At 42.3% G+C, this 25,246-nt stretch overlaps 1 protein-coding gene across 1 annotated transcript in view; it reads left to right on the top strand.

Moving 5' to 3' along the window:
* Positions 1-25,246, top strand: part of LOC149437610 (class I histocompatibility antigen, F10 alpha chain-like) — a 52,642-nt gene that overhangs the window by 8,310 nt on the left and 19,086 nt on the right. The window contains exons 2-3 of the mRNA XM_089660863.1: positions 9,802-10,080; positions 22,884-23,162. Of these exons, the coding sequence (XP_089516989.1) occupies positions 9,936-10,080; positions 22,884-23,162 (424 nt within the window). The 5' untranslated portion in view covers positions 9,802-9,935. The remainder of the gene's footprint in view (positions 1-9,801; positions 10,081-22,883; positions 23,163-25,246) is intronic.

Below are 25,246 nucleotides of genomic sequence, written 5' to 3'. Positions count from 1 at the left end.
GCCCAAACTCAAAAAAGCCTATGAAAAAGGTACCAGGGGCATCTCATGGGGCCCCCTACTGACCCCGGGCCCTTGGGCAGTGCCCGAGTTTCCAAATGATCAGTCCGCCCCTGCATCTGAGTGAAAGGATCACTTTACCATAAAAGAGATGGCCGCTGGAGTGCTCAGCTCCACCTCCCATCATTGGCTCCACCTCTCATCCTTGGCTCCACCTCTCAGGCTCTGTAATCCTTCAAATTTACTGAAAGCTCTTTAGGAAATGGTAGACCTGGATTGTCAGCCCACCAGTCTGCAGCGCTGGATCCCCACTGAGCAGTAGTCAATGACTGCTAGGAACGCCAGCGTACTTAGCAACTTCTTAGCAACCAATGATGTCATGTGTATGCCTTGTCCCCTGTAGCACACCTCCTCCCAGTTCCCGTCAACCCTGTCTGCCCTTCTTCAGGGACATATTGATCAGGCACTGGGCACTGTGATGAGCTTTGCTCATCTATGGGGCTACTCTTATCTATGAGGGAACTCTGATCTATGGGGGGTATTCTGATGACGCAAATGATCTGTGGGGGTACTCTGATGTATGTGGGCACTCTAATCTATGGGGGTCCTCTGATTGGGGCACCTGATCTGTGGGTCTACTCAGATCTGTAGAGGCACTCTATGGGGGTACTCTGATTGGGGTACCTGATCTGTGGGGGTACTCTGATCTGTAGAGGCACTCTATGGGGGTACTCTGATTGGGGCACCTGATCTGTGGTGGTACTCTGATGAGGGCAACTGATCTGTGGGGGTACTCTGATCTGTGGGGGTACTCTGATCTGTGGGGGTACTCTGATCTATGGGGGTGCTCTGAATGGGGCACCTACAATTCTGCAGCATAGAGGTGGGTATGTTTTTTTTAGTAACCCCATACATATCAGACTGATGCTGCAGTGTGGCGGGGAGTATGGATGTTTGTTTTTTGAGAACCCCAAAATTCTCCTTTAATTGACCTCCTATTTGATGGTGCCTATTTAGTTCCATGTGTGACACCAGACTACAGCATGACATTAGGTAAGGGGTGCATTCTTCCTACTGACCACCAATGTGAGGGACACTTTTGCAATTGACCCCGATTAAACTCGTACGTTGTCCTTGGCTCCACCTGTCACTCAGGCTCCGTTGACCAATACATTTCCTGAAGATTCTTCAATAAAGGGCAGACCTAGACTGTCAGCCCGCCAATCAGCAGCACCGGATTCCCGCTAAGCAGCAGTGAATGGTTGCTAGGGGTTTCTTTAGCAATTGATGGTGCCACATTTGCTCCAACCCCTGCGGCGTGCATCTCTCCTCCAGTTCCCGCCCCCTGCCTGGCTGGCTACAGGGACTTGTCAGGTATAATGGGTGCTGTGATAGGAGCTGTGCTGATCTATGGGGAGGGGGACTCTGATCTATGGGGGAACTCAGAGGGAATCTAGCTCTGTATACACAAGCATTTACATGTGATAATGATAATAAATTCTGCTTTCTATGAACAATTTGAAACTTTTTTTAAAAAAAGTTCTGTTTAAAGGGAACCTTCACCCTCCCCAGCCACTTTGTATCATTGCACTCCTAACCCCTCCACTGTCACAATTGAATATTTTTTAATTTCTTCTACTTTTTTTGCATTTTGTATGAACATTTTTTTTGGTAATACCTTTTTCTTGTCCTTTCCCGCCACTGCCAGGTTTCTCCCGCAGCATTCCAGGAAGCTTTGGGGTCCTGTACAACGCATGCGCTGCTGTGCATCACCGGGGCTCTGGCTGTCTCTTCCTGGTTCTTGCAGCTGTATCCCTGATGTAACACTGGGGCGTGTGCATGCCATCAGGGGGACGGCTACAAGAACCCGGAAGACACAGCGGCCCCTCGATGTAAGTAAACAAGATGGAGGCATGGTGAACAGCTTTCAGCGGAATGCAGCTGGAGAGGCGGTATCATTAGAAAACCCCTCTGCAGTGTAAAGAGCAGGCTCTATGGCAATCCGCATCAAGTGTCTTGGAGCTGCAGCGGCTGGGCTGTAGCCATCAAGTGAACATACAAAACAACAGCGCAAATAAACACCTTACTTCAAATACAAATGTGAAAGTGATAAAATCAATAAAATGTCCAAATCAAAAAACTTTTGAAAAATTATATATAAAAAAACATAATAAAAAGTCCTTAATTCCCAAGTGATAAAAAAGATAAAAAATCATATGTGAAAAAAATCAGATAGTCCAAACTGGAAAATTGCTTCCACCATTCACCAGTGAGAAAACCAATAACAACCGCACTCACCAGATATAGGTGAGTATTACACCTTTTGGGATATACAGGGATCCCAAGCCCCTCTAAACCTTCTGGACTCTTTTCCACCATATAAGATATTGGGAAGAAATCTTTCCTGGCTCCAGCAGTGCAAAGGAAAGAAATATAAAATAGTGTAATCCTGCTACTGATATATATTGCTAAAAATCATAGCCAGACCACTCACATTTGTTTGATGAAAAAACAGCCCTTTTTATTGCCTCCATAGGCTCACATAAATTCCAGTGTTTCCAAGCTCCATAGTAGAAACCTCACAGCCTGATCAGCAGGGAATGACAGGATAATCTTCAGACAGTAAACAAAAATGGCCGCTTGGATCGCACCGCACGGCGTGCGTTCCACTCACCGGATGTGACACGGGACGTCAAGACAGCAGAACGGAAGTGCGTCGATGCGTTTCGCCCCACCCACAGGGCGTTCTCAAGACACACACCCCCAGCCTCAAGCCGCTTAAATACCAACACCCGATCCCTCCCCTTCTCTCCCATACGTTAATACAGCCAAAAAGGTAAATTAACTAACTGTCAAACCCTGCTGCCATCACGTGAGATTCCTTCACAGACTCAAATAGCACAGATCTCTATCTATTCGTTAGTCACCATACAAACTTTATTGAAATCCTGAACTAACAATAACACATCCCTAAACTGCTTTGCGATCTGAGCCATACAGAATAGTGACATTAAGATACATCCATAAATTATATCCATAAAAGAAAAACGCTAAAAAAGAGGAAAATCAAAAAAGATATTTAAAAAAAGTATTTTGATAGTAAAACAATATACTATATATATAAATAAATAAAAATACAAATTATATATATATAGAGCAATTCATATCCCAAATGTCTTTTGTTAAAATTAGAAATCCAATCTAATTTGTGCATGTTCCTAGATTGTAAGCTCGAAAGAGCAGGGCCCTCCATCCCCTCATTTATTGCATTGTATTGGTATTGTTCTGTCACATGTTCTGTCCCCCTTTGTAATGTACAGCGCTGAGCGAACCATTGGCGCTTTATAAATACTGTATAATAATAATAATGTATATATACATCCCAATGCAACCATTAATCAAAAAAAAAAAAGGAAAAAAGTTTGGAAATAAAAAATTAAAAAAATACGAAAAAATGAAAAAAAAATATATAAATAAAAAATTATAAAAAATGAAAAAAATATAAAAATAAATAGAATCATAATTTCTAAATATATATATATATATATATATATATATATATATATATAAAACAAATATAAATAAATAGATAAGTAGTTTGCATCTCACATATATATACACATGCACATACATGACACTTGCACCCGAACCAAAACTACCAGTTTGATAAGAAACAATTAATGTCAATTTCTGCATTTAACCCTTTTGGGATCAAAGTCCCCATTTGATATATCCACTTAGTTTCACAGCATTGCACAGCATTGCTAATCATTTTTAATGGCACCTCCATGCGTCACGCTAATGCGTGTACATTAATGTGTGCCAAAACGTATGGTACTTTATTACATTTTAGTGTGGTGCGATTTTTAATAGAGGCCAGGGAATTATTTTGTGCATTTATTGTGCATAGCGCAGTCCATTGAAATTAATGGGCTGCCCAAACATGACACGCAGACTGCGGCCGGCCAGTTCTGGGAGGGCGTCATATGACATGCTCTCAGAACGTATCCTCCCTCACGCCCCCAGGGGCGCGCACTCGGCGATCTACAATCTCAAACTAGATTCACTCATGGCAACCGATACAGAATGGGTTGCCCAAACATGACGCGCAGAAACACACAGAAAGCACAAGTTTCTGTTTAAAATCTATGTATTATACTTATGATGGAGTGGAATCACCACGCTCTTCCAGGGTTACAGAGCCATTAGGATCTTCAGTATCCAGCATATTCAGTAGGCCCCATTCACAACTGAGCATTTTGTAAACGCACAGAAAATCCCAAGTAGGTACATGCATTTACAAAATGCACATAACATGCATGTTACACTTGTGGTGCCATTCACAGGTAATGGCACCTCAAACGCAGTAAGCAGACATGTTTCTGAATGTGGAAAAGTGCACAACAATCCTGTCAAAACGCACAAAGTTCAATGCTGAAAAAGCTACACAAACTACTTTGGCGCGTGGGTTGTGCGTAGGGAAGCCCATTGAAGTGAATGGGCTGCCCTATGAGTGTAGTACAAAAATACGCACAAAAAAGTGCTCTTTTTACATGCGTCCGCAAAATGCAGTTTATAGATACAGGATAAAAAAAATTACAAAGGAAAAAATCTTTTGCAATTATGAGGGTGGCCACTGGGGTGCAGTATGTGTCATTATTTCTCTGTACTACACTCCCAGCTGCCCACACTATACATGGCAGGAAGGGGGCGCTTTACCAGGATAAAGAGATGTGCACTGCTCAGCTCCGCCCACTCACATGCTGGCTTAGCTGCTAATGACAGCTTTGAAACTGCACCCAAAATCGCCATTCACACATGTATTATCAGCCCAGAAGCCATTGGCTGTCCCTCTGGGGTGTTCTGTGGCTACTACTGCTTTGAATTACATCCCCAGCTGCCCACACTGCACCTAGAAGGGAATAGCGAGTAATGACAGCTTTAAAACTGGAAACAAAATCAGCATTCGTACATAAATAATCAGTCCAAAAGCCATGAGATGTCCCTCTGGGGTGTGCGGGTCTGCTCTGAATTACATTCCCGGCTGCCCACACTGTACATAGAAAGGAATGAGTTACTTTACCATAACAAAGATGGCCAGCGGAGTCCTCAGTTCCGCCCACTCAGATACTGGGTTAGCAACTAATGACAGCTTTGAAACTTCAATCAAAATCAGCATTAAAACATGAATAAACATCACAAAATGCATGAGCTGTCCCTCCAGAGAATACTGTGGCTATTACTACTCTGAATGACATTCACGGCTGCCCACACTGTATATAGAGGAGAATGGGTCACTGTACCATAATAAAGATGGCCATCGCAGTACTCGTCTCCGCCTCTCCTTGGCTCCACCTCTCATGTAGCCGAGTCTGTGGTCTCTTCATAACTGCCGGAGGAGGAGCTTCAGCCCAGCAGTCCTCTCCTCTCTAAGAAAAGGCAGTGAATGAATAGTTGCTAGGGACTCCAGAATGCTTAGCAACCGAGGTTTGCTCCGCCCCCTGCTGCGTGTAACTCCTCCCACTTCCCGCCCCCTGATTGGCTGACATCTGGGACTTGTCAGGTATAATGGGGGCTGTGATAGGAGCTGTGTTGATCTATGGGGAGGGGGACTGTGATCTCTGGGGGACCTCAGAGGGGATCTAGCTCTATATACACAAGCATTGCTATAGAAATGTCTGTCATCTCCTGTACAGGTGATCATGACATCACACTCTGCTTTCTATGGACACTTTACTACTTTGTTGTCAGAGGTTTTCTATAAAGTGACCCTTCCCCCTCCCCCCACTTTGTATCATTGCACTCCTCCCCCTCCACTGTCACAGATGGACATTTTATTTCATTAATGTATTTATTATTCTAATTTTTTTGGCATTTTTTTTTAACCACTTCCAGACCGGACACTTTTACCCCCTTCCTGACCAGGGCAATTTTCAGCTTTCAGCGCTATCACACTTTGAATGACAATTGCGCGGTCATGCAACACTGTACCCATATGAATTTTTTACCATTTTTTTGAGACAGATAAAGCTTTATTTTGGTGGTATTTATTCACCGCTGGGATTTTTTTTTTTTTTGCTATGTAAATGATAATGTCCAAAAAAATTTTAAAAAGTGTTTTGTTTTTTTTTAATTTTGAAAATAAATAATATTTCATCATAAATCTTGGCCAAAATTTATTTCGTTATCTTTTTAGTAAAAAGAAAAAAATCCAAATTAGTTTATAACCAAAAATTATCATTTTTAAACATTTTTTTTTACATTTTATTATATTTTTTTATATTATTATTTTTTATTTTTTTATTTTTTTTTCTACATACTGTCACCCTAGCAGTACAGTGTCACCATGGTGACACTGTACTACTTGTGGGGGGTGATGAAGATTTTTTTTTTTTTTTACACTGATTGCTTTTACACCCATATAGGATGTAAAATCAATCATTTCTCTTTCTCTCTGTCTGCATTCTTGCAGCCATTGAGAACTACTGAGCGAGCTGTGATTGGTCACAGCTTGTCACATGGTAAAATATGTGAATATGTGAATAGCCTTGTACCATGTGACCTCTATGATCATTCACAGATTTCACACGTAGTAAGCAATGATGTCACAAGTGACATCTTGCTTACTACTTTGCATGTGATCAAGACTGGCCAATCAGTGATCACATTATCGGGACCTCGTACAGAGGTCCCGTCTGACGATCGGTGTTCTACTGTGTCTGAAGGACAGCGCGCACAAGCAGGGTGCGGGGAGGCCGTTTATAAACGGCCACTCGACCCTGCAGTGCCACCGTCCGGCTGTTTATATACAACGGCCGGACGGCAGGTGGTTAAACATCCCTATGACAGGAATAGACACCTGACAAGTATTTTCTGTGGAAGAATCTGGGGCCTATAAAACCCCAAATCCTTCCTCTGCATTTGAAAGCATTCAAAACACCAAGATCAGTGTTTCTAAGTGCTTTCAAATTTTTAAAAATGGTGCCAAAAGTTTCCAAGTAAACTGGAAGTGATACCAGGCCATCGCTTCTGGTTTACAATAAAGGAGAGCCAATCAAGGCCGCTTCCTGCTTCGTTCGGCTGTCAGGCAATATTTATGGCAATATTTTATTTTGAGATATTGAGGTCAGTAAATGAACTTTTAGGAATGTCGGTGGGTGTATGATGGCACCACATCCCTACACGTACTCAAGAAATAATATAAGAAGGTATAAGAAGGTATAAGGAACTTTCTAGGTGCCATACAACAATCTCAAAGTAATAAATCATATAAAAGTTATATTTATTGCATATAAAAAAATCATATGATAAAGTAGTTACATAGTTAGTCTGGCTGAAAAAAGACAAAAGTCCATCCAGTTCAACCATAGAAAAAAAAAAAAAAAAGTTATAATCCTACACCCACAGTTGATCCAGAGGAAGGAAAAAAAACCCATCAAAGCACGATCCAATTTGCTCCTGCTGTAAAAAAAATTCCTTCCTTAAATCACCACTTAAATCACACAATGACATAAACACAAATGGGGCTTATATCGCATATATAAAGATGATTGTGGCTTTCTCCTGTGGACAGTGTAGGAAGGCAAGGAACTAGACATCTTAGCAGAGGATAACTACTTAAAGTGTTACTAAACCCAGGACCCGGCATTCACTATATCCGGTCTCCCACAGTACACAAAAGATGGATCTGCAATTATTTTAGTAAATATAAACTGCTAAATACCTTTTCTCATCAGCAGTTAGAGCAGTCTTGTGACTTTTATCAGTGTTCAGCAGAGCACTGGTTAAAGCTTGTAAGAGGAGTTTTCATTCTACTCTAGGAGGTTGCAGAACCCCTGACCTCTGTCTGAACAGTGCTGATTAACCCAGTGCTGATCACATTCACCCTCCCAAGAAAAAAAAGCTTCTATAGCAATACACACCAAATTGAGCATGTGCAGAAGGGCTACGGGTTCAGTCTGTCTTATCAGCTAGGATATTTGAACAAGAGGAGGGGCAGAGAAGAAAGGATCAAATAGCCTTTTTACACAATGCAGAGGATTAACCCCTTACGTTCACAGTGAGTATAACAAGCATGCTTTACTGCATATACAGACTGATTATACTGTTGTGGGTTTAGTAACACTTTAAGTTTGACTTACATATTGTCTGTAGCATTGGCTTAATAAATCTTTGTTGGGGCACATATTATATTATACTACTCTGGGTGCGATCTATGGCATGTGTTCAATTTCTTGCTTAATTAATGTATTTGTTGACACTTGTATATTGGGAACGCAGTGACCATTTTTAAAGGACACATGAAGCAGCACCCCCAGGTTATTTGGGTTGGATGGGCAGAACATAGATATGGCCTGCCCATCTATTATGGGAACTTTTAATTTGTGATCTATATTATTGGTGTCATTCTTTCCTGAACTAGCCAATTAAATATGAAGATTTTTTTTGTCTCCACTGGGTGATTGAAAATCAGTTATGTTGGTTTATGTTATATTTTATTAGTTACTATTTACAGGCTACCTCTTTCTTGCAAAGGGGTGCCTGCCATCTTGATTTATACCATGTGACAGAATGGTGGTTTGATTCCTGTGGCATATCAAAGTACAATTAAGTTGATGTTCAGTAAGTTAAAATAGTTAAAGGTCCAGCAACTAGGTTTATGTATTTGAATCTGTTTAATACAGATCACAATGTCTATATATAGATCATGATTATTGTTTCATTTCCTTGTGACTTTGTACACTTGATGAAGCTTTAAATTAAATGCTTTGAGTTATGACTTGGTCCATATTCAAGCTGTAAGGAAAGCTGAACATTGAATGCATCCATGTATGATCTATGAAAATATAATCTGTATTATATATGTGACAATTAAAGGGACTTGTCACCAGAGACCTCTGCTCTATGCTAGGGGACATTCTATGTGTTAATTTAAGTGGTGTACACTATTTTATCATATGATTTTAATGTTATTTCCAATAAATACAAGTTTTATATGATATATTGTGTTGCTGATTATTGGATGTCATCAAGAAAGTCCTTTGTATCTTCTTGTATTATCTACTGAGGTCTGTAAGCAACAGTCTTTTTACAACAGAGAGGCAAATCGATAAACATGTGAAAAGGAACCTAAAGATCATCTTGCTGACCCAAAATGAGAATACAAAATGTAATATGTGTAATATGTAACATTTCATTTTGAGAAAAATTAAACATAAATTTTTTTGTTTTTAGTCTCGACCATAATAATAATAAGAAAGAAAATGTACATTAAACCACAATGTATTCCCTTTAAATGTGGAAATTTACTGGTACCTCTCCATGTCTGAACTAGAACACATTACATGTGTATACATGCAGTGGTGTATTTATGTTTCATGCTGCCCTAGGCAACACAAAAATTGGCGCCTCCCCACAGAGAGAGCCTGACATTGACCAACAACACCCCTGCCTCCCACCTGAGAGAGTCTTCCACTACAACTGCCCTCCATAAACCAGCCACCATCCCCCTTGGCGAGAGACAGAAAGACACTCACCTTCACAGCTCCGGACATCCCCCGGAATGAGAGTCGGGCTGTGCATACACCGTCATGAACACCACAGCCTCTCTCGAAACCCACCAGGTTCCCTATGCCGAGTGTGTCCCTTCTTCTGAGGGGCAGTGCTGCCCCCCCTGAAAAATGTTGCCCTAGGCAAATGCCTTGTTTGCCTTGTGGTATATACACCTCTGTATACATGTCATGTCAGTCATTACGCAACCTATTCTGTGCCTGTGTAACATTTTTTTTTTATTGAATTATGCAGGAGTCCATTGCTTCCAGGTGACTTTTGGCTGTGAGCTGAATGATGATGGCAGCACTAATGGGTATTGCCACATTGGGTATGATGGGAGAGATTTTGCCTACCTGGACACACAGAGATGGATCTATATCCCGACCATGCCCAAGGCTGAGATCACTACACAAGAATGGAACAGCCCTGGAAGCAGAGCTGGGGAGAGAAGGAAGAATTATCTGGAGAATATCTGTATTCCAAAGTTGAGACAATATATCCAATATGGAAGAAAAGAGCTGGAGAAAAAAGGTAATTATACATTATATTCACAATAAAACACAACCCCTCTGTGAAGTGTCTTTGACCCATTCTGAAAAGTACAGTATATCTGTAGAAACAACAAATTCAGATTTCAGCCTGTGAACACAATCTGGCATTACCTAGATTAGACCCTGGCCCACTACAAAGACAACAAGCCTGCTAAATTCTTCCTGATTCCAGTATAACTCCATTTATTTTGAAAACTCATATCCTTATAAGATAACTAAACTCAAAAAGAAAAAACTAAAATATTGCAACTTATAGTCTGTGTAGTGGTGTGGTGTCTGCATTAGGTTTTTTTTCAAGCTAAGAACATTTTCAGCAAATACATAAAATACCTGTTGATCTTCCCAAGGAATGCAGTGTTCTTGTCACTTCCTGTGAGCTTAATCAAAGAATATCCTCCTTTCTAGCTACACTATATTGCCAAAAGTATTGGGCCAGCTCTCCATATCATTGGATTCAGGTGTTCCAATCACCTCCACGGCCACAGGTAAATAAAATCAAGCACCTAGGCATGCAGACTGCTTCTACAAACCTTTTGTGAAAGAATGGGTCGCTCTCAGGAGCTCAGTGAATTCCAAGCGTGGTACCGTGATAGGTTGCCCCCTGTGCAATAAGTCCATCCGTGACATTTCCTGGGTACTAAATATTCCACGATCAACTGTTAGTGGTGTTATAACAAAGTGGAAGCAGCTGGGAGAAGCAACTTAGCCACGAAGTGGTAGGCCAAGTAAAATGACAGAGTGGGGTCAGCACATACTGAAGCGCACAGTACGCAGAAGTCACCAACTGTCTACAGAGTCAGTAGCTAAAGAACTCCAAACTTTGTGTGGCCTTCAGATTAGCACAACAACAGTGCGTAGAGAGCTTCATGGAATGGGTTTCCATGGCCGGGCAGCTGCATCCAAGCCTTATATCACCAAGTTCAATGCAACTTTGTGGGAACAGTTTGGGTTGGCCCCTTCCTGTGCACAAAGCAAGGTCCATAAAGACATGGATGAGTGAGTTTGGGGTGGAGGAACTTGACTGGCCTGTACCTCAACCAGACAGAACACCTTTGGGATAAATTAAAGCGGAGACTGCGAGCCAGGCCTTCTCGTCAGACATCAGTACCTGACCTCACAAATGCACTTCTGGAAGAATGGTCAAACCTTCCCATAGACACCCTCCTAAACCTTGTGGAAAGCTTTCCATAAGAATTGAAGCTGTTATAGCTGCAAAGGGTGGGACAACTCAATGTTGAAACATACTAAGACTGAGGTGCCATTAAAGTTCATGTGTGTGTAAAGGCAGGCGTCCCAATACTTTTGCCAATTTAATGAATCTAGCTAAAACTACCAATTACCATGGTTTCCATGTAGAGGAAATTAAGAGATAGACATGTTTGCAGTCTATATCAGGAGTGCAGCATAGGGTGATAATCATAGCATCCCCCATAGTTACAGTAAATGAGTGATATAATTGCCAAGTAAAAATAAAGCAAAGAATTTTGAAAAAAAGAAAACAAATGTAGCCATCACATCTAAGACTAGTAGTCTGCAGCACAATACATTTTTGGTTTTGGGTTTAGATATACTTCAAAGGATAAGTTTCCCTTTCACAAAAAAAATAAGAACTACACATTTTTTTTGTGGAGCCAGTGGAGCCAGGTGTTTGAGATCCCTCATGGTGTGGAACATCTGATAACCAAATGAGCTGTGGCCCCTAGGGGTCGAGTTAAGGAGGTGAGGAGGCACTCTAGTCACTTAAGGATAGATACACTAGAGTGTCACCAGAGCACATATCAAGCTTGGAGTGGAGAAGTGAAGCACTTTATTTGCATATTTGCACACCAATATTATTTGCACACATTGGTTCGCACTTTATTGTGGATGGCATCTCTGTGAATATATTTATGCTGTATATCTTGAGCACTTGTCACTTTGTTTTGAATTAGATTTAGTAACACACCACTGGTTTATCCCACAAATTGGTCTGGTTAGTCGTTTGATTGGCATATCAGTTATATAATTGATTAAGTGTTTACACATTATCACAAGTGTGGGTTTATCAACACTTTATCATTGTGATATTATATTCATCTATTACCTCTGTGTTATTTATTTATTCTTATTGCACTTGTTTATATCACGATTTAATTCATTTTTACAATATATTTATATGAATTATTTTCTATTTTTATCTGATCTGGTCTGAGGTATGTGGACCTTAGTCTAGTCAGTTCTGTGAGTGGCACATTATTTATGGAATTGGGAACAGCAGTTTTTGCACATTATCAATAGTGTGGGATTATCAGCAATATATACATTTTCGATATTTATTTATTCATTTATTGCACTTTATTATCACATTTTTTGTTTATGATCATGATTATCAGCAATATATACATTTTCGATATTTATTTATTCATTTATTGCACTTTATTATCACATTTTTTGTTTATGATCATTTTCAAGCATAGCGCTTCACCATTATGATTTTTTTAACATATTTTTTGCAGCTTAAAAAAATTAGCATTTTTTTTTTAAACAGGAGTTTGTAAAGTATTTCACCTATGATCAGCAGATTACAGGTGCACTTTCAGGCTCCTGCACCCCTTCCCTCCAGCTTTCAGCCTATACCGCTGTACGGTCTGTCAGTTTGCAATCTGGAGGGAGTGTGAATGAACTACGAGGGAGCTCATCAATGCCCTCACAATTCAATGAAAACTACAAGTCATCTGCTGCAGTGACGGACGAGACTTGTAGTTTTCTCATTCACAACTTTCTGTGAATGAATGACGAAGCTGTGTGGGTGGAGCCCTGCACATCCACATTGATTTTAAAATGTTACAGCGGGTGCAGGGTTAAAAGACCCCTGTCACAGGGAAGGGGGGTTGGGGGTGCAGGGGGAGGTTGCTGAACATGTTACACCCTAAACATGGGTGGGACATCTAACGTGTTCAGAAGGTGAACTTAGCCTTTAAGCCAGAACTTTAGAAAGTGGCTATGAGTTTTGCACCACTGACAGGATTTGATTTTTCCTGAGAACGTCAGTCTATTTTCATTCATCCAAACCTTTGTTGATTAGTATTGGTCTGTGTATGACATTGTTCTTCTTCTGTGTAGGTGTGGTTTGTCTTATTATAAGGAAAAATTGAAACAAAAAACAAAATGGAAGAGAAGCCTAAACATAGATATTTTTTAAAAACTCCCTCCCCCTCCTCCTACCTATCCTGCCCACCATGTATTAAAAAAATATCTATATACTTCCCTATTTTTAATCCAGTCTGGTCATGTGATCCCTCAGCTCTGACTTCCCTGTGTAAGTGAGCAGCTGCTATAGGGGAGAGGAGGGAGTGCCAACAACAGCTGGGTCATGGGAGCCTATGGGTGACATCACAGATCCCAGGAATTTAGAGCCATTGTAAAGACCACCTTACACAGATCTGCAGGATCACATGACTGGACCCAATACAGTATACAGATCCTTTTTATACAGGATAGGCAGAAGGAGGTGGGAGGGAATATGTTTAATGATAGGTATAGTCAGCTGGGGCGGCAGATTAAATCAAACTAAGCAACCTATTTGTAAAAAAGATTGTGGACGGGGCCACACAACCGGTACTTGAGGTGGAGGAAAGACACTCAGAGACCAAGTAATTGGCGCGGTTGTGATTGGATCAACAGAACAGCAATTACATGTGCCAAGGAAATGGCAGAAGCTTACTCAGCAATCCCAGAATTGTGGCAGCAGAACCTTATTAATATGCAGTTCACTTATATCAGGACTAGGGGTAATGTGATAGAGCCAACTATTGGTATCTAACTTACTGCTGCTTACTGAACCGGCAATAGCCTCTGAATGAAGAGGGTGGCTGTTACTCAAAGTAGCGGTGCGGCACATCTGCAGACTGGCAGAAGTCTTCAGGTCACTCAGGTCCCAGATCAGTGGAGCAGCAGCAGATCTCCTACTGTGTCCCTCCTCCACAGGAACCTTTCCCTAGCGCTACTGCACTCTCCCTATCCAGTGATGAACCTGTCCCTACACTATCTACCTCGCAACTGCATGCGAACTGAGGCAGTGCCATTCATTGCCCTCAATAAAGATGGCATCCAAGGTTGCAGCATCCAATCAGACAGCTCGTTTCGCCCCTGCATAGACTATCGAGGACTGAACGCCATCACAATAAAGAGCCATCACCAATTGCCCCTCATTTCTGAATTGTTTGACTATCTCCATGGGGCTCAAATGTTATTAAAATAAATTTGCAGGGTTCTCACAGTCTGATTCACATAAAAGAAGGAGATGAGTGGAAAACTGCATTCAACACTAGAGACAACCACTATGAATATCTTGTATTGCCCTTTGTGCAAAACCCCTGCAGTTTTCCAGCATTTTGTGAATGAGTTCTTTCAGGACTTTCTGTTTGTGTGGCCATCTATTTGGAAGATATACTCTTCTGTTTTCTCCAAATCTTTCTGCGCACAGACAGCATGTCCACCTCACACCCAGCATCTTCAGGACAAATGGGCTCTATGTTAAAGAAGAAGAGTGTTCCCTTAAACTCACTCAAGTGCCCTTTTTAGTTGTCTTCAAGGATGGACTCTTCGTGGACCCTGAAATGGCTGCCACTATTACCAACTGACCCTTGCCTAGCAGCCTAAATGCTGTCTAGAACTTCTTGGGCTTCACCAACTAATATAAGCAGCTTCTTGACCTCTACTTCATGCCATGACCCCAATAAAAGCCCATACTTGGAAAAACAATGATCCCAAGAACTGGTTGCACAAATCAGTAGAAGCATTTTACTCACTAAAACAAGCTTTCCTTTCTGGCCCTGCTATATCTGTGTGCTATCAGACATTACCAAACCTTTCCCCACTGAAGATGATGCCTGCTCTGCAGGAGTTGGAGCAGTCCTTTTTCAGTACCTTAGTGGAACTAGGCAGCCACCTGCTGTTTTTCTCAAAGTTATTTTCCCCAGCAGAGAAAAACTACTTCATCAGAAATTGAGAATTACTTGCTGTAAAACTGGACCTAGAAGAATAGCAATGCATCCTTGAAGGTTCACCTGATTAAATCACAATATATACGGACTATAAGAACCTGCAATACCTTCAGTCTACACCTTGCTTGTATCCTAGACAGGCTTGTTAGTCCTTATTCCTTTTTCAGTTTGGTTTTGCCTTTTCTGTCAAACCATGGACAGCCAATTCTCATGCAGATAGTCTTTCCTGTTCATTTGACATGCAAGATTAGAAACCTTTAATTAAGCCAGAGTTTATTATTCCACCTACTTGAGTCCTGGCCCAGACCTCTATCCCAGCCATTTCTCCTGGCAAAACGTTTGTACCCGTTGAGTACACACCAAAATTTTATGCTGGGCCCATGTTTCTAAGTTTTCTGGACACCCCGTGATCCATAGAACCTTTTTACTCCTCTCTCTCACGTGGCCTGGTGGCCTGGACACAGACCAAATCTGTGCAAAGACCAAGTCTCCTACTCAAGCTTCTGCAGGGACATTCTACCACTGCCTTTTCCAGAATAACCTTGGTGCTATATGGCTATGGACTTTACTACAGATCTGTCTCCATCTGAGGATTGTACCATAATTTGGATAGACGTAGATAGATTCGCCATCTTGGAGAATCATACCACTTCATACATCTTCTATTTCTTCCTTTGGCAGCTGCTTTTAGTGCTAATCCTTATTCGAGAGATTTTAAAACTTCATGGAATGCCAACTACCCTAGTGTCCGACCATGGGGTCCAACTTACCTTGCGCTTTTGGAGAGGTCTCTGTAAATCCCTGGAGGTAATCATACATTTCCTTCAGCTTCATATGCAATCCAATGCAGAGATTGAAAGAACAAATTAGGCAAACCTAAAGAGGTGGAGATCTATCTGAAAAACATGGGAGAAGATCACTGGGCACAGTGTTGACCAATGTCACCTACTCACACCTGATTTAAGCCTCTAATTGCCGTACTACCGTGCCGCATTGCACGGCAGTCATGGGTTTAAATTAGGTGCTGAGGAGGCAACATATCGCCTCCGCACCACCTGTCAAACACATTCATATCACTTCACAGAGGAGCAGCAGTGCCTGCTGCACTTGTGAATGAGCCCTTAGTTGCATTTGGCAGTAGCACCCTTAGGGCTTGTTAACATGTAAATTTGGGAGTGGGCAACCCTGCAGTTGAGTCACAGTTTTACTGCCCCCAATCCCTACCCCCTTTAGCTGCTGAGCCAGCAGCCACAGGTGTACACATGCTGCAGCAGGAATTACACCCCCTGTTGCTTTTGGTGGGTGCCAACGCCTGTCAATTGAGACCCATACAGTTTAATGGGGCCACTCTGCAAGTGCCCCGCAACTGCATGCTTCTGTGGGGTCCAAGGGGTCAAAGCAGGTGGTAAGAAAGCAACACACCACTGCCTGTTTAAACCCCTTGTTTGCTGTACTGCACAAGGTAGCAGGGCACTTGCGGATTGGCCTCATTCACTTGAATGGGTCATGCTTGGCAGGTGCAAGAAGTCCCCCTGCATTGCAATCTGTTTGATGCTCTGGGATGGCAGGTCAGCAAGTCCTGACCATGATCTACCAGTCACCTGACCAAGATCTACAGGTAGATCACAATCTACTGGTTGCTGACCCCCTGGTTTATGGTAAACAGCCACATATCCTCTTGCTGATACCTTGTGCTCTGGAAGTTCCTGCACTGGATGATTTGCAGAAGAATATGAAGCAGATCTGGTCTCAAGTTCAGAGTCATCTTAAATTATCAGCTGCAAAACACAAAAGATTCACTTATCAGCACTGATGAAAGGCTCCAGATCTTCAACTGAAGGACAAGGTTTGGCATGCAACAAAAAATATCCAAAATGTATTACTTTGTGATTCCTGTGCTACTAGTTTCTCTTGTGATCCCTAATGTTTGCATTGCCTTTGTGCTCCTCCTCATCTAGTCTTGTGTACCCCTTCTTGTGATCCTATGCTTGTGTATCTTGTGTTCCTTTGTTTCCTACCTTGTTACCCTGTGCAGTCCTACCAGCATCTTGTCTTTCTTTCCTTCCCTTTTTTCACTTCACTTGTTTCTGTTTGTCTACACCAGTCTGTATGTTCTCTTGTTATGCTGTGTACCCACTAACCCAGCGCTGCAACAGTGTCTTACATACTCTGAGTTTCGACTTGCTTGGGTGAGTTGGAGGACCACAACCTGGACACTATCTGCAGCAGAACATCTCCACCTCTAGGAGCTCTTGTGAAGACCAGGCAGTGTATTTAATTGTCTCCTCCTCTAAGTGAGCAGCTGGCCAAGCACTCTGTGTCCTCCCCGTGGCTTTCATCAATATAAGCTCGACTGCCACACAAAATCCTGGTTAGCCTCTCTACCCCTAGTGGGAGTGGGTTTTCTAATCCATGACAATAACACAGAATCATAAAGCAAAGAGAGAAGCAAAACACACAGAGTAATATAGTCATCCCAATGTAGCTGGAGTTTTGAAAAAAAAATGAGGATCTTTAGAGTGTTACCAAACCCACAACAGGAAAATCGGCCTGTATATGCAGTAAACCATGCTTGTTATACTCACTGTGGAACCTAAGGGGTTAATCCTTTGCATTGTGTAAAAAAAACGGATCCTGTCTTCTCTGATCCTCCCCTTCTTCCACAGTCCCCAATCCATCTGCTGATAGCACAGAGTCCTAGTAGTCACTCTGCACATGCTCATTTTGGTATGTATTGCCAGATAGTTTTTTTCCCCCCCTTTGGGAGAGTGCATGTGATTAGCAAAGGGCCAATCAGCACTGTCCAGAGAGAGGGTCAAGGGACATGCAGCCTCTAGGACAGTCGAAGGAGAATGAAAACTCCCTCTTACATCTTACAAGCCTTAGCCAGTGCTCAGCTGGACACTGATAGAATCACAAGACTACCATATACTACTGATGAGGAAAGGTATTTAGCAGTCTATATTTACTAAAATGATTACGTTTACATGTTCTGTGTACTGTGGGAGACCAGATATAGTGAATACTGGGTTCAGTAACACTTTAACAAACATCACATCTCTGAGTCTTTCAATCTCAGGAATACAAAGAGACAGGAACTTGTACTTTCAAAAGACCCAACACCCAAACACAAGCAAAGTAACTTTGTATATGCAGTGCAGTGCAGTGCAGTGAGGAATGCAAATAATTTTCCTGACACTCATTAGAACTGAAGAATTGGATTGGATAAGCTACAAAATGTCTTTAACATTACAGAACATGTCCAGTTAAATATAACTAACAAACAATGTGATTAGCAATGGTCAGCTCAAATATAAAAAATGACTCTTCTGGATGACTGTGATACTTAAATTGTCGAAACCCAAGAAAAAAAGAAAATTTCCCCAATGGAACCTTCAGACATTTGGGTTGGCAATTCTAAAATCACATTGATATATGTGTAGCACCCTCCTAGTTATCTAGGGGGAGCTCTAGTTCCATTGTAAGCTAGTAAGGCTGAGTAGCAGCCTGGGTGTGATAGCTAGCAGGGGTCAAATTTGGGTCATAGCTGAGAAGCTCTGCAGACAAGTCCTTTGGAATTTCCACGTTCTAGAACTTTGGAGAAAGATCTAGAAGCAGTAGTTAGATTTGAGGAGTGGCTGGTCTATACTCTTATAGGATCCTGGCCAATCCCCAACAGGAGGCTTGGCAGGGGGCCAGGACAGCTTTTAGGAGTAACTGAGTCTGCTCAACTGCAGGAGAGTTGGAGGAGAGTTCAGATCAGGGGCGGACTGACAACTCATGGGGCCCCCGGGCAATAGGGGATCATGGGGCCCCTGTGTCCTTGCCCAAACTCAAAAAAGCCTATCAAAAGGGTACCAGGCAGTGCCCGAGTTTCCAAATAGTCCGTCCTCCCCTGGTTCAGATAGAAGATAGAGAGGATGTGAGGCTAGAGCAGGAGCCTATGAGGGGGGCCGGATGGAGAGGGGCTCACTACAAGCAGAGGAAATTGGAAGGGGGACTTCACCAGCCCCCTGAGAGAGAACCACCTGTGAGGCAGGGAAGGAGCAGCCCAGCTAAAAGGCCTGGTAGCAGCCACCAACCCATTAGCAACACTCGAGAAGGACTGAGTGAGTAGACCTGCACCCCCTGGGCCACATAGGGGAAGGAGCACTCTAGTGGGAAACCAGATTAGCCACCACCCGGGACTGTCTTGTTAATTAAAGTGACAGCTACTGGATCCCCTGCTCAGGGATTCCTCTATGCAGCCAGAGGAACATTGGGGTCAGGGGTGGTACTACAGGAGATGCTGGCTAGCTCTCCAGAAAAGACTGTGCTGCACTCACTTGTACAAAGATCAGGGAGTTGTCCCAGTCCCTCAGTTCTTTTGGGCATCCCGTACACCCCTTACCCCATCCAAGTTCAATTCTCCTAATAACATTACAAAAATAAACCTCAAGGACTGATTACTGACTCCTGGATGCACGTTTGTGAAAATGCATGTTGCCTGGCTGTGCAGGACTGTAGGGAGATCCAAAAATTCAGCATATCCTAAGGGAGTAGTGCTACATTTGGTTGCTTCCCTGTTGCCATTACAAAGGATAGAGCTACATATCATATATTTTTAATATTTTAGAGATTTGCTCTACTAAAAGACTTTTGCACGCTAATAGCTAGTCAAATTGAGAAATTGTACTTACTGTACACTGTACTGTACTAAAGCTTCTAACTAGGAACAGTAGTGTGGTATTTCCAATACAATGTTACATATATACAGCCACAGTTTTTTTTTTTTCTTGAGAAGCATAACCATTGCTAATTCCACAAACTGATGACATACAGTATCTCACAGAAGTGAGTACATCCCTTACATTTTTGTAAATATTTTATTATATCTTTTCATGTGACAACACTGAAGAAATGACACTTTGCTACAATGTGACGTAGTGAGTGTACAGCTTGTATAACAGTGTAAATTTGCTGTCCCCTCAAAATAACTCAACACACAGCCATTAATGTCTAATCCGCTGGCAACAAAAGTGAGTACACTCCTAAGTGAAAATGTCCAAATTGGGCCCATTCAGCCATTTTCCCTCCCCGGTGTCATGTGATTCATTAGTGTTAAAAGGTCTCAGGTGTGAATGGGGAGACGTAGTGTGTTAAATTTTGTGTTTTCACTCTCACTCTCTCATACTGGTCACTGGAAGTTCAGCATGGCACCTCATGGCAAATAACTCTCTGAGTATCTGAAAAAAAGAATTGTTGCTCTACATAGAGATGACCTAGGCTATAAAAAGATTGCCAAGACCCTGAAACTGAGCTGCAGCACAGTGGCCAAGACCATAGAGCGGTGTAACAGGACAGGTTCCGTTCAGAACAGGCTTCGCCATGGTCAACCAAAGAAGTTGAGTGCTCAGCGTCATATCCAGAAGTTGTCTTTGAGAATAGACGTATGAATGCTGACCGCATTGCTGCAGAGGTTGAAGGGGTGGGGGAGTCAGACTGTCAGTGCTCAGACCATACACCGCACACTGCATCAAATTGGTCTTCATGGCTGTCGTCCCAGAAGGAAGCCTCTTCTAAAGATGATGCACAAGAAAGCCCACAGTTTGCTGAAGACAAGCAGACTAAGGACATGGATTACTGGAACCATGTCCTGTGGTCTGATGAGACCAAGATAAACTGATTTGGTTCAGATGGTATCAAGCATGTGTAACGGCAACCAGGTGAGGAGTACAAAGACAAGTGTGTCTTGCCTACAGTCAAGCATGGTGGTGGGAGTGTCATGGTCTGGCACTGCATGAGTGCTGCCAGCATTGTAGGAACCATGAATGCCAACATGTACTGTGATATACTGAAGCAGAGAATGATCCCCTCAGGGCTGCAGGGCAGTATTCCAACATAACGATCCCGACCACTGCCTTGCTAAAGAAGCTGAGGGTAAAGGTGATGGACTGTCCAAGCATTTCTCCAGACCTAAACCCTATTGAGCATCTGTGGGTCATACTCAAACGGAATGTGGAGGAGTGCAAGGTCTCTAACATCCACCAGCTCCGTGATGAAGTCATGGAGGAGTGGAAGAGGACTCCAGTGGCAACCTGTGAAGCTCTGGTGAACTCCATGCCCAAGAGGGTTAAGGAAGTGCTGGAAAATAATGGTGGCCACACAAAATATTGACACTTTGGGCCCAATTTGGACCTTGTCACTTAGGGGTGTACTCACTTTTGTTGCCAGCGGTTTAGACATTAATGGCGGTGTGTTGAGTTATTTTGAGGGGACAGCAAATTTACATGTTATACAAGCTGTACACTCACTGCTTTACATTGTAGCAAAGTGTAATTTCTTCAGTGTTGTCACATGAAAAGATATTATAAAATATTTGCAAAAATGTGAGAGGTGTACTCACTTCCTTGAGATACTGTATTATGGATTCAAAGGGGGGAAAGGAACACGTGTAGCACTACCCTCTTAGGAGTTGCTGAAGTTTTGGGTCCTCCTATAGTTCTGCACAGTCAGGCAACATGCATCTTCCACACAGACATGCGTCCAGGAGACAGCAACCAGTCCTTGAGCCTGTTTTTTTTTTATTAGGGGATGAATAACTTGAATGGGGTAAGGGGTGTATGGAATGCCCAAGGGAGCAGCAGCTGAGGACATTCTTCCTGGAACCATGTACAAATCTCTTTAAACAGCAAAGTTCTCTTCTGGAGAGCTAGCAAACTTCTTCTAGTGTATCACCCCAGATACTCCTCTATCCAGCTGTCTGAAGGATTTCCTGGGCAGGGGATCCAGTGCATGCCACTTTAAGCTGTAAGCTAGTCCTGGGTAGAAAGTTAATACAGTTTCCCATTAGAGTGCTCTTACCCCTTAATGGACCAGGGGGTGTAGGGCTACCCACTCAGTCCTCCTGAGCAGCTGGGTCGGTGGCTGCTTCCAGGCCGTCCTCTGGGCAGCTCCTTCCTTGTTATATAGGTGGTCCTCGCTCTGAGGGCCGATGAGGTCCTGAGCTTTCTTCTTTTCCAGCTCCACTGCCTGGAGGTGAGCCCCTTCTCAACTGGTCACCTTCCCAGGCTCCTGCTCTTCAGCCTCTCTCTCACTTCATCTTCCACTCAAACTCTCCTACTACTGAGCAGGCTCCACCTCATTTGAAGGCTGCCCTGACCTCATGCCAAGCCTCCTGCTTGGGGATTAGCCAAGGTCCTCCAAGTGTGCAGGCCAGCCCTTCCTCACCCCTGCCCACTGATTCTAGAATCTTTTCCAAGATTCTAGAGCAGGGGGAGGTATCTAGGAACTGACCTGCAGAGCCTCTCAGCTTTGACCAAAACTCGACCCGACTAACCATCACTCCCAGGCTGCTACTCAGCCCTCTTAACTGAAAATTGAACTCTAGCTTCCCCTGACTATCTAGAGGGGCGCTACACATGGTATTTCATACAACCTCTTTGCTGATTATTTTTATAATAACAATGTCTTTATGGGACATATGATCATCAATAGTGGATGGACGGTGCTTTCTGTTCCATTTTTTCATCACTGCTAGATGGACCCTTTTTGTTGTCCTCAATGAGAATTTTTTTTTTGTGATCTTGAAATTGTTGTGTGCTGAGAGATGAATATTTGGATGAATATATGAATACACAGATAATACAAATCTTCCTCTCTCAATGTGTGAACCAAAGGAATAATATTAAGGAGCTATAGTATGATGTTATTCCTTCATTTGCCTGTCTTTGAGAATCTGCAAATTAGATTAGACAAAATATATGTCCATGTATTGTTCCCTTATATTTCTCTATCATACCTTATTTCTTTTTTTCAGTTCGTCCAGAGGTGAAGGTGTGGGGCCGTCGTCAGTCCGATGGTGTGACCAGACTTCAGTGCCTGGTGTACGGGTTTCACCCCCGACCTGTGGATGTGAAGTGGATGAGGAATGGGGAGGACCATGTTCCTTCAGATGAAATGACTCCAATTCTCCCCCATCCTGATGGCACCTATCAGATCAGAGTCAGTGTGGAAGTGCCAACCAAGGAGGGAGACACTTACTCCTGTCATGTGGACCACAGCAGTCTGGGGGATGAGACTCTCAGTGTGAAATGGGGTGAGTGAAACAGAAAAAGCTAACAACATAGCATTTCAAGTAGCTCTTTGCCTTTCTGATGCATACATTGAAATTACTTAAAGTTACTTTTCTGTGAATGAGTTACTTATAATATAAAAATGCTTTGAAGTTTTGGCTAAGTGTTGTAGATGAGCTTCAATGACTTACATACCTGGTGAACTATTACCCTTTTCCTGACAGACTCCATTGCAGCAGACATACAGATGAAACTCAAAAAATTAGAATATCGTGCAAAAGTTCATTTATTTCAGTAATGCAACTTAAAAGGTGAAACAAATATATGAGATAGACTCATTACATGCAAAGCAAGATAGTTCAAGTCGTGATTTGTCATAATTGTGATGATTATGGCTTACAGCTCATGAAAACCCCAAATCCACAATCTCAGAAAATTAGAATATTACATGCAATCAATAAAACAAGGATTGTACATAGAACAATATCGGACCTCTGAAAAGTATAAGCATGCATATGTACTCAGTACTTGGTTTGGGCCCCTTTTGTAGCAATTACTGCCTCAACGCGGTGTGGCATAAAAGCTATCAGCCTGTGGCACTGCTGAGGTGTTATGGAAGACCAGGATGCTTCAATAGCGGCCTTCAGCTCTTCTGCATTGTTCGGTCTCAGTGGGGTTTTTTTTCACTGATCACTGTATTGGTGTCACTGGGGATGTCCGTGACCCCAAGTCAGTTTCCCCCCAGTGTCAGAATATCCACCACAGTCCCGCATTCCCACCACAAGTCGCTGATCGCCGCCATAAGTCACTTGCCCTCCTGAGGATTTACCCCCCTTAATGACCAGGCCTCTTTTTGCTACTCGGCGCTGCACTAATTCAACTGATAATTGCGCGGTCATGCAATGCTGCACCCAAATGAAATTTACGTCCTTTTTTTCACACAAATAGAGCTTTCTTTCGGTGTAATTTGATCACCTGTGCGCTTTTTATTTTTCACGCTATAAACAAAAAAAGGCCAAAAATTTTGAAGAAAAACAATATTTTTTACTTTCAGCTTTAAAAAATATATAATAAACTCAAAGTTGGTTATAAATTTAGGCCAAAATGTATTCTGCTGCATGTTTTTGGTAAAAAAAATCCCAATAAGTGTATATTGATTGCTTTGCGTGGAAGTTATAGCGTCTACAAACTATGGTATAAATACTGCAATTTACGCCATTTTTCTGCTATACAGCGCTGCGCTAGTTAAATGGACAATTGCGCGGTCATGCAATACGGTACATAAATGAAATTTACATCCTTTTTTCCCCACAAATTGAGCTTTCTTTCGGTGGTATTTGATCTCCTGTGCGTTTTTTATTTTTTGCGCTTTAAAAAAAAAGGCTGACAATTTTGAGGAAAAAAAAACAATATTTTGGACTTTTTGCTATAAAACATGTCCAGTAAAAAAAAAATGCAAAAATCAAATTTAGTCATAAATTTCTGCCAAAATGCATTCTGCGACATGTCTTTGCTAAAAAAAAACCCAATACGTGTAAATTAATTGGTTTACGTGAAAGTTATAGCGTTTACAAATGGCGGGAAAGATACTGGGATTTTTAATTTTTATTTATACTAATAATGGCACCGATCAGCGACATATGGCAGCAATCAGCGACATATGGCGGCGACCAGCGACTTATGGCGGGACTGCGGGACTGCGGCGGACATTTTGACACTGGGGGGGAACTGACTTGGGGTCACTGACATCCCCAGTGACACCAATACAGTGATCAGTGAAAAAAAAACACTGAAACTGTACTAATGTCACTGGGGAGGAAGGGGTTAACATTTTTAGAATTTGCTGTGTAAGGGGAGTGTTTTACTAGGGGGCGGGGGTGTGTACTGGACGGGGGGAGGGAGGGGGGAGCTGATCGAGGGAGAGAAACTCTGCAGCTTGTCACGAGCTGACGAGCCGTCAGTACTTCAGGATTGATCAATATTCAGATCTATACCATAGTTTGTGAACTCTATAACCTTCCTACAAACTAAAAAATACATCCTAATTTGAGTTATTTTCACCAAAGACATGTAGGAGAATACATCTCGGCCTAAATTTATTAAGAAC

This window comes from Staurois parvus, unplaced genomic scaffold, assembly GCF_062004578.1.
Source record: "Staurois parvus isolate SC_StPar_1 unplaced genomic scaffold, SC_StPar_1.0 ptg001284l, whole genome shotgun sequence".
NCBI lineage: Eukaryota > Metazoa > Chordata > Amphibia > Anura > Ranidae > Staurois > Staurois parvus.
The sequence above is the reverse complement of the archived record's forward strand: the minus strand, read 5'-3'. Positions and strand labels throughout refer to the sequence as shown.